This window comes from Ipomoea triloba, chromosome 14 (genome assembly GCF_003576645.1).
Source record: "Ipomoea triloba cultivar NCNSP0323 chromosome 14, ASM357664v1".
Lineage (NCBI taxonomy): Eukaryota > Viridiplantae > Streptophyta > Magnoliopsida > Solanales > Convolvulaceae > Ipomoea > Ipomoea triloba.
Genome location: NC_044929.1, coordinates 1,792,773 through 1,808,191, shown reverse-complemented (window position 1 = coordinate 1,808,191; position 15,419 = coordinate 1,792,773). Strand labels below are relative to the sequence as shown.

General features: G+C 33.2%; 1 protein-coding gene across 1 annotated transcript; it reads right to left on the bottom strand.

Moving 5' to 3' along the window:
- Window positions 1-5,186: 5,186 nt before the first annotated feature.
- Window positions 5,187-7,918, bottom strand: LOC116005354 (zinc finger protein WIP6-like). The gene is made up of 2 exons (XM_031245634.1): window positions 7,392-7,918; window positions 5,187-5,794 (listed from the first exon to the last, which is right to left on the bottom strand). The coding sequence occupies exons 1-2, from the start codon at window positions 7,854-7,856 to the stop codon at window positions 5,309-5,311; spliced, it is 951 nt and encodes a 316-aa protein (XP_031101494.1). The 5' UTR covers window positions 7,857-7,918; the 3' UTR covers window positions 5,187-5,308.
- Window positions 7,919-15,419: the final 7,501 nt, after the last annotated feature.

Sequence of the window (15,419 nt, the reverse complement as noted above, 5' to 3'; positions counted from 1 at the left end):
ATTTTTTTCTTTCCCCCCCCCCCCCCGCCCCCAAAAAAAAAGTTACAATTTTAGTCATGGAGCAAGAAATTGTTAAACTTCATTAGGTTTTACTTAGTAGACAGATATTTTAGTAATTTGCTATAATTTTTGTTTATTAAACCCTCATTTGTCTTGATATTTCATATGCAAAACAAAGAATTTAATTTTAACAAATTCGATCATGTAGGAAAAACTTATGATGTACCACATATGATACATTTAAAGAAAAATTTTTAGGAAAGAAGGTTCGTTTTTATTCGATCTTGCCTTTCGTCGTGGGATTCAACCTTAAAGCATGTCTATTGGGGGCTAACCAGGTGGTCGATGCTCTTGCCACGGTGGGTCTTAGCGGTAGCTCGCCCTCTATTTTTTGCTCTTTTAATTCTTTACCAGTAAAGGTCAAATTGGTTTTTCTGTATGATTTTCGAGGTTTTGCATCCCACCGGCTTATTCACCGTTAATAATACTTGTTATGCTTAAAAAAGATAATAATTAAATTATTAAAATACCATTGACCAAGTAAAATCTGACGTAGTTTAATGGTTTGATTGCTCTAGGGAGTAAAATTGTAACTTTTTTGAAAAGTTAGGAAGAAATTATAGACTAAAACAGTTAGCAAATAATAAATGAAAGCTAAAATACAATTTCTCCTAAATACAAATTTGGGAAAAAAAGAAGGAGAAGTTTTTAAGGCAAGTAGACGTGTTGTATTTGATAAAGTTATACTCTCGATCTCCATTTTATATCACACCAAAAAATATGATAATACAACTTCATTAAGAGAATATCTAAAACAATCACTCAACTATTTCATAATATTCTCAAATTGGTCCTCAATCACAATTCATCTAAAATGAACTCTCAACTATACAAAAATTTACTCAATTTAGTCTTCGGTATAAGTAAGAGAGAACTAAAAATGAGTACTGTTTTATATAATAAGGGACCATTTTGTGTAACTTAATGAGGACTGTTTTGTGCATTAATTAACTCACTTTATTAATCTGTATGGTTATGTATGACATGGTGAAATTAAAATCCTTGAAAAACAAAACATCATTAAGCTAACGAGAGAGAGAGAGAGGGAAATATTGGAGCAGATCAGAGGCATCTGAAACACGTAATGTAATATTGTGTTTGTTGTTGATCTGAAAAGGATAAAGTGAAGGCTTTGGGTGAAACCCCAAAAACAGCAACTCCCAGTGGTCCATTGTTACCCTCTGACAAACCCCTCCATCAAAGTGTTAGTCGAAGCTTTCTCTCTCTCTCTCTCACAGACACACAGAGCCAGACTGAGAGAGCACCTGTATGTGTTGAATTACAGGCCAGGCCAAGCCAGGTGTTAATTTCATTCATATTTTTCTAACTCACTCTGCAAACATTTCATATTTAGTACTGTAAATGCACATACTTGGAACAGATGAATTGCTACTCTTTGATCAAAATTAAACGTATAAACTTTACCACAATCAATAATTATAAATGATATTTAGAGGGGGTTGGATTAATTAAGAAAGTTTGAACCTTTCTATCAATTTAAAAACTGAAAAAATTATGCTTTAGTTCATGCAATTTAAATGGTTGATGCTTCCCAAACATGTTAATTAATTTTTCCAACAAAATTATTCTTGGTAAACGCATTCCCTAAAATTATTTTCCTAGAAATTTATAGCCAGTTTGAAAATTGGAAAATTGTTTTCTCGAAAATGATTTTCAGAAAATAATGATTTTTTAAAAAAAATTAAATATTTTAATTTTCTATCTTTTTAGTGTTTGACGGGATATTAGAAAATGATCTTTTTCTATTTAGTTAAAAGTCAGAAAATTGTACTTTTTTATTTGATTAATTTTTCAAAAAAATAACATAAATTTATACATAGTTATTTATTATAAAATATTAATTATTTTAATGATTATAATAATTATTAATTATATTAAAATCAAGTTACAAATGAAAATTTATAATAGTAATAATATAAAGATTATCAATAAGTTTAATAAAAAGATGTGAATAAATTATTTTTAACCGAGATAGCCCAATAAGTTTAAATAATAACAAAATAGATGGCATGTGAACCCTCCAATTTGACACTACTCAAAGAGAAAGAGAAAGAGAAAGAGAAAGAACGGGGAGTGAGAAAGGGATATGAAAAATGTTTTTTGAGTAAAAATCTGTGAAGACATTTATTGTCAAAATGGGTCATTTTTCTTTTACTAATATAAGTATTTTCCATTGACTTTTTTTTTTGATAGCCAACCACCCAAAAAATTAAAAAAATAATAATAATAAAGAACAATCAAACTTCTAGAAGTCACTCTTAGTGGATGGAAAAGCAACAAACATTTTCTATCTCTTTTTATGTAATATCGTTGATTGGGAATAACCCTCGAGTATATGATTATCCACTCGGTACGTACTCCGTATCCCCTGAGGGACAGTTCCTGATCTTGACCGAGTAAGGGTCCAGCCCAACCCGAGTTAACCGAGCTGAATTACAAATAATTCCTTTCAAAGAACTGGTTATTATTGCACAATGTCTGCTAAGCTCAGTCCTAACCTTAGTAACTAGACCGGGCACCACTAAAATGCCCCCGCACTAAAGGGCTAAACACCTCCGGTGCCGCTTTGCCCGATCATCTCCTAATTGGACTCGTCAAGAATCATCTCCCACATGGACCTATAAGAGTAGCCGCCAACCACACCAAACACACCAAACACGTGGTTGGCAGGCTGAACGTCCTGTATGTGCTTCCTCCTAACCCCTATAAATAGCGCATGTGTTGCCTGGGGACTTTTATTGGATTCTCTCACAATTAACACACCTTAGCTTAGGAACGTCTGACCTACTGCCATAAGTTACCCAAGCCCATATACTTTGAACAAAACGTAGACGTATTTGTACATCCCGGTGTATTTGCTACATCAATTGTAATCAACTTTTGTCATTTATATAAGAAGAAGTGTAAAATTGGATCTTTAAGCTAACGAATTGAATAGTACAATTAGGCTCCTTAATTGAATGGGAAAAAATCCCTTGAATTAAGTCCCCAAACCAACAAAATAGTGTGACTAAGCTAGTCCCTTAGTATAACATATTTGGAAAGTTATCGTATAGTAGATGTGGCGCTGATTACACTAACATGTGTTGTATTGGTGCTTACGTGGAATTTTTTTAATGGATGATGTGTTTTGGTTATATTGAATGATTAATTTCTTCACAAATTATCCCTTTCATTTTTTCTTTTCTTCTCTTTTCTTTTGGGCATAGCGACACTAGAGTATATATGTAAAATACACTACAACCTTTTTCATATATGATATGGTCATATCAATAGAAGATAGTCTTAATAACTTGGATATATATAACAATACTATGGGCATAGACCATCATAGTTTAATTAGTTTTTTTTCTATGAGAGAGTCTGCATGACCAGCCAACCACATTTGCCAATTAAAGAATACCACATTAGTTTACGTTGCCTAGATCTTGCATAAATAGCTACTCCATCTTGTATTTTGGATCAACTACCATCTCAATATCTCTATCCCTACCATCATATCTTTATTATATTTTTACTTAATTAAAACATAGACTCTTACCTGAGTAATTTGGTATGTGGGCCTATTGACACTGCACGAACCAACCCAAGAAAGAGAGATGAGAGAGAGAGAGAGAGCTGTGGCAAAGCAATGCAGGGCTAATCAACAGTAGAATTCTGAGAGATTTGTCTGACTAAATGTCTGTGTCTGTCTGGTATTGAGCTGCAGTTAGAGCTCATGAATTCAGATTCAAATTAATATGGGAAAGAGAAAGAGAGAAAAGAAAGGCATATCAAAAGGAGGAAGGAAAAGACACTTTTATCAAATATATGCAATTTGCATTTAGTACTTCCTTCTTTCCAACATTAATGCTTTGAATCCATCACTTTCACTATTCTCATCTGCTTCAATTGTATTCTTCTTCTCCCTCACCTCCTCTTCCAAATCTTAAACAAATAATATATATATACACAAAATTTTTTATGGCTTTCACTCATAAAAAAACCACCCGTGAAGTGATTGAGAAATTTTAAGCATTAATAACAACAAAGTTTAAAATTTGACTCTGTATGTAGAGTTACTTATTAACCTTAATTTCTTGATTTAAATCAATTAATATAGGTAACTTAGACTAATTTATGTCTTTGGGTCACAAGTCAGAGTTTATTTAATATACACCCTCTGATAGTAGTTGCCGATTTTTCTTATCATATATAATATATATATATATATATATATATATATATATATAGAGAGAGAGAGAGAAGCTAGATCAGGTGCGGTAATAGGTTGCAGATGAAAGATGGAGTTTAATCTCAACCTTTGATCTAGTCAAAATCAATAGTCCAAATTGAAGAAATGGAGTTTAATCTCAACCCTTAATCTAGCCAAAATCAACCGTCCAGATTGAAGAAAACTTTAAAAAAAAAAATAAAAAAGGATTGCATTATGGTAATTTTGCATAAGTTCAAAACTTAATGTACGTAGTTTTATAGCTTAATGTGCGTATGTTTAATGCTTAAGGTGCGCCACTTTTTAGTTTAAGATGCATCAGTTTAAAACTTAAGCGGTTTTAAGGTTTAGGCGCATAGTTTTATAGCTTAAGATGTGTATGTTTAATGCTTAAGGTGCATCAGTTTAAAACTTAAGGAGGTTAAAGTGCCTAGTTTTATAGTTTAAGATAAGTATGTTTAAAATTTAAGGTGCATCACTTTTCTAATTTAAAGTACATCAGTTTAAAACTGAATGTGACTATGTTTAAAGTTTAAGGTGCGTCACTTTTAACTTAATGCATAGTTTTATAATTAAATGTGGGTAATTTTATATCTAATTTGTGCATTAGTTTGAGATAGTTGATCCATGTTGGCAGGAATTGAAGTGCATGTTTTAAAAATAATTTTTCTTAATTTGAGCGGTTGATCTAGATTAGATCAACGGCTCAGATGGCACCTCATCTTTTACCTTAGATAGAGTTTTCACACACGAACTGATCCATATATATATATATATATATAAATAAAAGAAATAGTTGTTTAGGTCCATTCCTCCTATCCATTTTTAAGGTTGGAGAACAAATGCACTCAAAAGCAAACATGCAGAAAGAGCCAAAAGGTCACCAGTCAATCTCTCTCACTCATAAAAACTACAACTTTCACTCCTATCATCTACTCTTCCCCCCTTCCCACTTCACATGTCGCATATACACATCGATCATCAGTACTTGAACCCTGCACTTGCAGCAGACCCCTACTCCTCCTCCTCATCAATGGCAACATCACTCTCCTCACAATCATCCTCCTCATCCTCCCCATACCCACACAACAACGCGCTCTCGCTATGCGCCGCATGCCCCTCCCCAAACGCCCTCACGTGATCCTTCAGCGACCTCTTGTGCTTGAAGTCGGAGCCGCAGACGCAGAACCAGAGGCGCCCGCAGTTCTTCTCGTGCGTCTTCCAGTCGCCTCGCACCGCGAAGGCCTTCGCGCACTTGCGGCACGCGAACTGCTTCGCCCCGTGCTTCCGCTTGTAGTGCGTTTGCAGCGTTCTGAAGTCCTTCAGGGGCTTCGCCTTTGCGTGGCGGATGTTGTTCTTGCACCCCTCCGCGCAGCAAAAACATGGCAGTAGCCTTAACATGGAGGATGAAGATAATGATGATGATGATGATGATGGCTTTGTCCCTTTTAGGGATTCCGGTCCCTTCCGGTACTGGGATCCATGGCCCCACATATGCATCTGCACATCCCAAATTTCAAATAAATAGGACAATTATTTCAGTATTTCTGGTCAATATGATTATGTCAATATCCTTAATTGAAATGAAACTCGAACCAGTAACTTTCCGTTTGGAATGATAATGACATCAAACCATAAGGTACTTAAAGAGGATCTAACCCTAACCCTGACTATAATATCTGCTGACTCGAGCAAATTATTGTATGGATCATGTCCACATAGTTGTGTGGACCATGAATACAAAATACTCATTCCCTATTGTATGTGTCTGGTTCGGTCAACAAAGTTTGATTGAAGTTATTTTAAATCCAATTTTTCAAAGTATTAAGTTTAGTATTTGTATACAAATTTTATATATTTAAAAACTACACTAAAAGTACTATTAAACACAAAAAATCAACTTTAAAAATAAGTAAAAAAAAATACTAATGAATATAAACAAAGAAGAAATAGTTGTTTTGACGCATAAATTATAAGTATGACAGATAAAATGAGACAGATGAAATAATATATAACATAATGTATTTTCAGTACTAAAATAATTTACTTTCAAATAATAAAATAATGTACTTTTAGTATATTAAAAATGTACTTTTTATTTATAGTCCACACAGCTGTATGGATGATGGTGCATGTAATAATGTTTGCTCGAACCTGTTACCTTCTGTTTGGAATGGTAACAATGATAAATCAGACCACAAGATATTTAGCGCGCAAGACAATTATTTCTTGTAAAAGCAACTTTTATTTTGTTACTTTACCCATGGAAGGAAATGGAAATTTTTGTATACCTTTTCATAACTGGGAAATCTATACATGAAATGATAAAAATCCAAGTCAGACAATGCAAAGACAAAAGCTGAACTACTTCCTAAAAGATGAATATGGAATAATGAAATGATTCAAACCCTAATTTTTGGTTTGATGAGCACATGGATTATGGCTTTTATGACATAAATTTCGTTTTCAGTGTATCAAAAGGAATAGAGATTAAAATCGAGACATTTTATATAGAGTCTTAATTATATTCCACTGAACTACAAAGCAAAGGGGCAGATCAGAACCAGAAAAAATACATGCTTAAAACCACTAAACTACCTTAACCTTCAATAATTTTTATATATAATAATATTTTATCTAATTCTATTAAAACATTTACTAATATATACATGCATATATACATATAATGGGATATATGGTGGTGGGGTGCTGAATCTGTCATGCTTAGCAGTTAGCAGTTTTTGTTTTGAGTTCTATTGTTGCATACAAAATTTCTTTATATGTATAGTAATGCAAATTAAGCTTAAAACTTCCATAGAAAGAAAGGGGGAAGAAAAAATGTCACAAAGAATGTTAAAATTAGGGCAAAACAAGATCCCTCCAGCCAGATGAGTAATCCTCCATCCCAGTAGTCAATACACTAAGTGATAGGGGATTGGCCAAACCTCATATTTAAGGGACGTGGTACTGAACCACCACCCTAACCAGGTTGGTTTAGATTAACCTAGTTACCTAGCTAGAGATGTAGTAACTAAACAAGAATTTGTGATGGGTAATTCTTAGTAAAAGAAATGAAGGAAATGAAAGAAAAAACAACCTGCATGTTGTTGAAACGGTTGAATGTCTTGTGACAAACAGTGCAGGAGAATTGGGTGGGGCCAACAAGGATTTGAGCTGGAGTAGGGATCCAGTACTGATGTCCTTGACCAAGTGTAAGCCCTGCTGCTGCCATGTCACCACCACTAGGGTTAAAACTGGTAGAAGAGCTGCTAGCCCCAGGTGGGCCCATGTGGAATGCCACAGTGACTCCCCCTCTTCCTCCTCCTCCATAGTTCTGCAGGCTTTGATGGTCCTTGAGGGTATTATAGGTAGAAGAAAAAGATGATGATGATGATGATGAGAACAAGACATCATGAAACCTTGTTTTCATCATGGGATTTTGGGGATTTTGAGGATGATGTTGGCCAGGAGGGCCTAGTGAAAGAACAGTGGAGGCATCATCTAATTCTTCATGATTAGAGGGCATTATGTGATGGGTGAAATTGGAGGGGTGAGCTTGCATGGTAGTAGTAATAATGGAGGAGTTTTGGGTGGAGAGGGGAGAGAGGGAAGGTGTAATCTAGGTTTTGGTGGAGAAGGTAAGATGGGAAAATTGAGGAAGACAGGCAATAAATAAAGGAAAGAAATGGTGTGACTAGCTAGGATATGGATGGGTAATAAGTAATGGGTTGCTTGGTAAATGACGAATTTGGTAATTTATGATTAATTTGATAGAATTGACCGACTTTATCCAATTTAGTTTTTGATTATAATGGTTTTACCCAAACACAATGGGGTAGCTCAAGTGGCAAGTGAGCTCTCAATTCCCACAAGTGACGATTTCTCCTGGGCCAGCTCCCGTGCCTCCCGGAGCGAACATGGATGGACCCCGGACCGTTAAATGGACGGAGAAAAAGACCTTGTAAATTTACCAAAAAAATAATGGTTTTACCCAATTTAGTTTTCGACTATACTGATTTTTCTCGATTTAGTCATTGATTATAACCGTCGATAACTCAATTTGATAAAATTATTGAAGTCGAGTGCCTAATTAAGTACAAAAAGTCATTCAGAACTAAATTGATAAAACCACTATAGTCAATGGCTTAATTGGGTATTACTCAAATTGCGCGGTTACGTAAGTTTGGAATGTGGAACACTCTCTCATCTAATTTTTATGTGTTTGACTAAAGTTATTTACACTTTATTGTTTTTGTAATATTTAATTTAGTACCAGTATATAAAATTATAGAAATTATATCAAAAGTATTATTATTAAACAAAAAAAAAGGTCAAATTATTATGGATCTCGATTCTAATTATATACTTTCAATTAAAAGATTATGTAAGTTCAATCATTATGTTCATTTAGTTATAACTGGATGTACATAATATGTTAGCTGAAAGTGCATCATATGTTAACTGTATGTACATAATCCAGATCAATTAAAGTCCACAATATGTATAGTAGAGCATGATTTACAATATAATTTGCGGGTAGAATAAATTTAATATTTAGTTAATTTATTCATAAATCAATCCATGACATGACTTATAATTACTGGGTACCATTAATTGACATACTGCCCTCACTAACTTTTAATTAAAAAAAAAAAGTAAAGTAACCAATCCAACAATGCCATGTTAGAAGTAAAAATTTGTAGGGCGGGGTGAGTAACATTACTTTTTTTTTTTTTAAATATGTATATGCGGGCACAATGCAATCATTATTGTATGAACCATGGTCCACACAGCTATGTGGACCAAAAATAAAAAGTACATTATTTTTGTATTGAAGGTACATTATTTTTGTACTGTAGGTACATTATTTTTGTACTGAAGGTATATTATTTGATATATACTATCAAATAATGTACCTACAGTACAAAAATAATGTACCTTCAGTACAAAGATAATGTACTTTTTATTTTTGGTTCACACAACTGTGTGGACCATGGTCCATGCAATAATTTGCCGGCACAATGAGTGTATATAAACTTAAACACATATGTATTTATTTATATTTTTTAAATTAATATAACTTTAATCATGTATATTTATGGTTGCACTTTATTTATTATTTAATATAATTTTAAGTTTTCTATAAATTAGGTTTTTTTTTTTTTTGAACAATTTTAAAATGGTTGGATACAATGCTAAAAATTTAAAGAGTTAATATCATATGTGGTCCTCTAAATATAGTGATTTTGACACGTTTAATTTTAAACTTTCAAATTGATCACTCGTAGTTCTTCAACTTTTAAATTGTTACCATTCGTGGTCCAAATTACCCCTAAACTCTCACATCATGAACAGATCAAATACATATATACCTACGTGTTTGTGTTGTGCATGTGAAATGAAGAGAAAATGGATATTATTGTTTTGAAATTGATTGGTTAGGGAGGAGATTAGGAGACAAGAGGGGAAGGCTAGAGGAAGAAAAGAGTGATCCTATAATTAATTATTGTAGCCCATCAATTATTTAAACAAGCACATCTTTCTTAATACTATTGGCACTTCATCTCGAAAGGTCAAATTGTAAAAATTACTTACTTTTTAGGGCCTTTCGATCCTAAAAAGAAATGTCTCTCAATTAATAATAATAATATTATTATTATTAAACACTTTAAAAAAGAAAAATTAAAACTCAATCAAGTATGAACAAACCTAGCTACTAATATTTATATACAGCGGATCTCAAATTAATAAGTGAACATTTTTAAATAATTCGTATGTGAATTAATATTTTAGAATATGATTATTCAAAATATTTCTATATATAGTACATTACATGTATACATATTGTAATGATATGACTATTTGATATTTGACACAATGTACATATGCCGTGGTTTACTAGTTAAAAGCCACATGATATGTTTGTCCTACTCTACATAACTGCAGCTTTTTATTTTTGGACCACATGTTGCTGCATTTCCCTAATTAATCAATAGGAGATTATCTCATCCGCAAATTATTATGTGATCTCGGGTATAAAATACACAATTTGCATATTAAATTTTCACAATTTACACAAGAAAAAAAAAATCACTCTAATGTATAATTCACCACCGAGGTTCAATCATGTGACCTTTCGACAATGAGAGCCACAAATGTGTCGATTGAGCACAAAGTAACTACTTTCAAGTGTTACAATGCAATATTTGTTCATAACTACTTTTTCAACCTACTGAAACACAAAGAAGTCAATATCACTTCAACTGAGACTCGAACCTATCCCTTCCATATATGAGTGCAATCGGGTGCCACTAGACCACAAGGTCTTGGCACTATATATTGATTTTTAAAATAACGTAAGAGAGTGATAAGAAAATAGTGACATTTTTTAATTTTAATTTAAAGTCAAGAAAAAATTTTATTTTAAGGATAATCAAACTCTTTTCACATGAATTATATATTGTTAATGTGAAAAATGTTAAGGTAGAGTACAAAGAGTGAAGTCATCTACAGTTACAAGGATAAAAAAATGCAATCAAAGTGACCATCTTTTTGGTTTGACAAGCAAGACAAGCTAAGGAACATTGTAAATTATGGAATGAGCTGAGGCTGTTGATCATTCTCTATATTCCTCTGCTTGAAAGAGTCCCGACAATGTGAGGGAGGCCCAATCAGCTTTAGCAAGCCCAAATGTACGACTTCAAGAAATTGATGTCAAAAGGGCAAATCATATATCCCTTATTATACGGTAGACAATGGTCCACAAATCGTTGTTTGAAGCATGGTCTTTAAAAGAAATTGTAGTATAATTAAAATGATATCTTAGTGTTGTTATAATAAAACTAATATGTGTGAAAAATGAAATTAATGTTGCAGAAGGCGCTAGTCGAGCGCCTAGCGCTTAGGCGGCTGAGTAATTCGTGTATATCATCTCCACTTTTTCCACTCAAAGCTGTGAGTTGTTAGACTGTTATAATCACTCAAACTAGTCAACTACTTATGTTAGATGATTAGTTGAGTACATGGCTTGAGGTATAAAAGAGGAGCAACCGAGCATGCAAAAAAACAACTCGACTAAGTTAGGCGCCTAACTCGGCGCCTACAGTGCCTAGTTGGCCAGCCGACTAAAAGCTGCCTAGGATTGAAATTGCCTCAACCTAGGGTTAAGGCGCCTAGGCGGTTACCTAGGTCAATTTTTACAACACTGAATGAAATTAGTGTGTGGAAAGACAGGTCGTCTCACGTCACCCCCTTCCTCCTCCTTTGTCTCCGCCAGAGACGAAGGACCTGTTTTCGTCAGACCTTTTATTTTATTAAAACGTTGCTTTACCGAAGAAGGTCTAAGTTCTTGTTGTCAAATAATGTTGGGGTTCAATTAGAAACAATTTTAAGTTAGGTATTTTCATTAATACATTTAAAATTTTTAGTATTCGATACTTTATGATGATTATTCTATATATGAGCTATAATTTTACTTCATAGAAATAGAAATATTGCAATTGGATCATTATTGTGAATAGGGATTTAATGTGTTATTGTGGACCTTGAGGTACATTTGTAATGAATATTAATTCAATGGCTTATTATAATGTTATTATATCAATAAAAAATAAAAACAAAAAAAAAAGTAAAAAAAAAAAAAAACTTCTTGATGTAGAGTTATAAATTGATGTTGTTCTTTGAAGGATACAAATACAATGAACCTGTTGAGATAATACAATTTCTAAAACAAATTTGCAAATTGTATTAGCAAAATATAGCGGATTTATTCAGTGAACATTCTCATATAGTAACTGCATAGGTTTCAATTTTCTTATCACCCGAAAGAAAAAAAAGTTTGAATCAAAAGATAATACAATTTATAAAGAGATAAAATTTCTCTACTTGAATCTTTTTATGTACCTAAGAAATTAAAATAGTTGACAATAATGAACTAGATATACACTTTCAAAAGGCGGAAAAGAATAACTATATATTGCACACTAAAAAATATTAGATGGTCTTACAAAATTTAGTATTTGAAACGAATAAATTTAAAGCGTCACAGATGAAACACATAAAACTTTTTTAGTTAAGATGTAATACTTTTTCATTGACTTATAAAAAAATATTACATTTTAACTAAAAAAATATTGTATGTCTTAAATCAGACTTATTTTAACTATGAGATTAATTTTAGGCAAAAGGTTTAAAGTTTTAATATGTTAGAGAGGAAAGAAGAAGGGAAAGCTTACTTGTCACTTTCTATTATCCAAAAGGAAACCTGGGAAAGGCAGAGGGTAATCCTATTCTTGATGTTTCACACTTTCACAGTCTTGATTGACAACCTACAAATCTTGACTAGTCACCACTCACTTTCCACTTCATATTTCAATACTTATTTGTTTTGCTCACTACGACTGCATATGGTAACTTGGGAAATAGATCATGAATTGCAGATGTTACAATAATGCAAATCCGTTAAAGGGTATAGTATTGATTTTAAAAAGAATTTTATATTTTGGCATGGAAAAGGGGAGACTTCTATTGGTAATGAACACACTAAAAATATTGTTATATGTGTATTGATGTTATGTAGCTTCCAATCAATTACAACTTTATAAGAAGAATGGAGGATTGGTATGTTAGCTTCCAATATAATTATGTCCATTTTTTTTTACTAATTGTTTACGTTGTGTTATATGTATTGTATTATGAATTTTTCTATACAAAAATGTTATTGACGTTAAATGTTATTGACGTTATGTATATTTCATTTTCTCTTCTATTATGGTTGTTTTACAATCACATCCACTATTTCATTATATTCTTTGAGATTATAAATGCATACCTAGAATCCAATTTGAAATTGTTTATCTCATCACAAGTTGAAGTTTTCAACCAATAGAAAATAATTTTGATGAGGCATTGGCCTGGTTAAGAGCTCAGAGAACTATTAAATTTGCATGGAAGAGACCACGTTAGATGGATGAATGCACATATTACTTTTTAATATAGAGGATTGTGTAACGTGCGATTTAGCCCACATGGACTACGAACGCTAGTACTATCAATTGTTCTATTATGTAGCCTAAGAATGCATTTATTAGGAATCAATTATGAACAAAAATAAAACCCTAAATAAAAGTCTAAAATAGGGAAAGAAAGCCAACCAAATTTTAGAGAAGTAATATTGATTCTGTTACAATGTAGTATCTGTTCATAGCTACTTTCTCAACCTACTGAAACACAAAAAGAAGTACAGTTGCCTTCACTGAGACTCGAACCCACTCTCATCGTCCATGTGGGAGTGTAAACCGGGACACTAGGTGCCACTAGACCACAAGGTCTTTGGCACCAGCAACATTTAGTTCCTCAAAGATTGCAACATCGAAATTACATTTCTAAAAATCATTTTGACCCCATCCGCAAGCAAAGGTTGAGCATTCATAATTCCACACTACACCAGAAGCACCCCACTTGACCTGCATTAAAACAAATGTATATATATTTGTCTTTAATAACACAACCCGATATATAAGATGTTAGTTTCTCTAATAAGGCGTCATCCCAGTTTAGTGAAAAATGCAATGTTCATTATATTTCATGCATTCCAGGGCTACCCAACCAGCTAGTTATTTACTTTAAACTTGGTCGCTCCCTTCCACTGAACCAAGTTGCATTTCCTATTCTCACCATCACACCCTCTGCCCCACTCCAATAGCTTTAGAGAGCAACATAAAAGTAACATCTAACAAAGAGAACAACTCCATAAGATGTTAGTTTCTCTAATAAGGCGTCATCCCAGTATAGTGAAAAATGCAATGTTAATTTCATGCATTCCATGGTTACCCAGCCAGCCATTTGCTTTAAACTTTATCACTTCCTTCCACTGAACCAAGTTTCATTTCCTATTCTCACCATCTCACCCTCCGCCCCACTCCAACAGCTCTAGAGAGCGCATGGGCTACAGTATTGAATTGGTAGTACACCTATCAAACATAAAAGTAGCATCTACGAGCTCATCTAACAAAGAGACGCACTCGCTAACTAAAATTTCTTTGTAAGTAATAAGATCTTTCACAGGTGAATTAATCGCTCTCTCAAGAAGTGACAATCAGTTTCAATATAGATATGGCTAAGTTTTAAAGATTTTAACCAAGAAAGAGTTTCCTTGCAAGCCATAATTTCCCCCAAAGGTAGGATCCCGCTCCCAATTCATTATTTGACATACAACAGTAATAAAAACCCTAAATCTTCCACAGGTGAATTAACCGCTCTCTCGAGAAGTGACAATTAGTTTCAATATGGATATGGCTAAGGTTTAAAGGTTTTAACCAAAGAAAGAGTTTCCTTACAAGCCATAATTTAGGATCCAGCTCACAATTCATTCTTCGACATACATCAGTAATAAAAACCCCTTCTTCATTACGTATAACAGTGCCAAAACCAGCAACATTTAGTTCTTCAAAGATTGCAGAATCAAAATTACATTTCTAACAATCATTTTGACCCCATCCGCAAGCAAAGGTTGAGCCTTCATAATTCCACACTACACCAGCATAGAAGCACCCCACTTGACCTGCATTAAAACAAAGGTATATATATTTGTGTTTAATAACACAACTCCATAAGATGTTAGTTTCTCTAATAAGGCGTCAATCCCAGTTTAGTGAAAAATGCAATGTTCATTTCATGCATTCTATGGCTACCCAACCAGCCATTTACTTTAAATTTGATTGCTCCCTTCTACTGAACCAAGTTGCATGTCCTATTCTCACTATCACACCTCCCCCTCCTCCTCTCCCTTCCCCTCCAAAGAAACTTCTAACCATCTTAATTATCTATCCACATTCCAGTCACAAACCCTCATCGAAAGAAATATAGTATGCATTCTGTAAAATAGTATGGACAAAAGGACCATTTGCACCCTAATGTGTTTACCTGCAAAATAGAGTGCTTCATTTTTATACCTTAAACCTCAAAGTCATCCGATGAATATGAAAGTAAAATCCATTTTTAAAAGTGAAAAGTATTATAGGGGTAAGTAAAATCCATTTTTAAAAGCGAAAAGTATTATAAGGGTAAACAAAGTCAATATATATTCCTATTCCTATCATATAAATAACGAAAGGTTGGGGTTCTA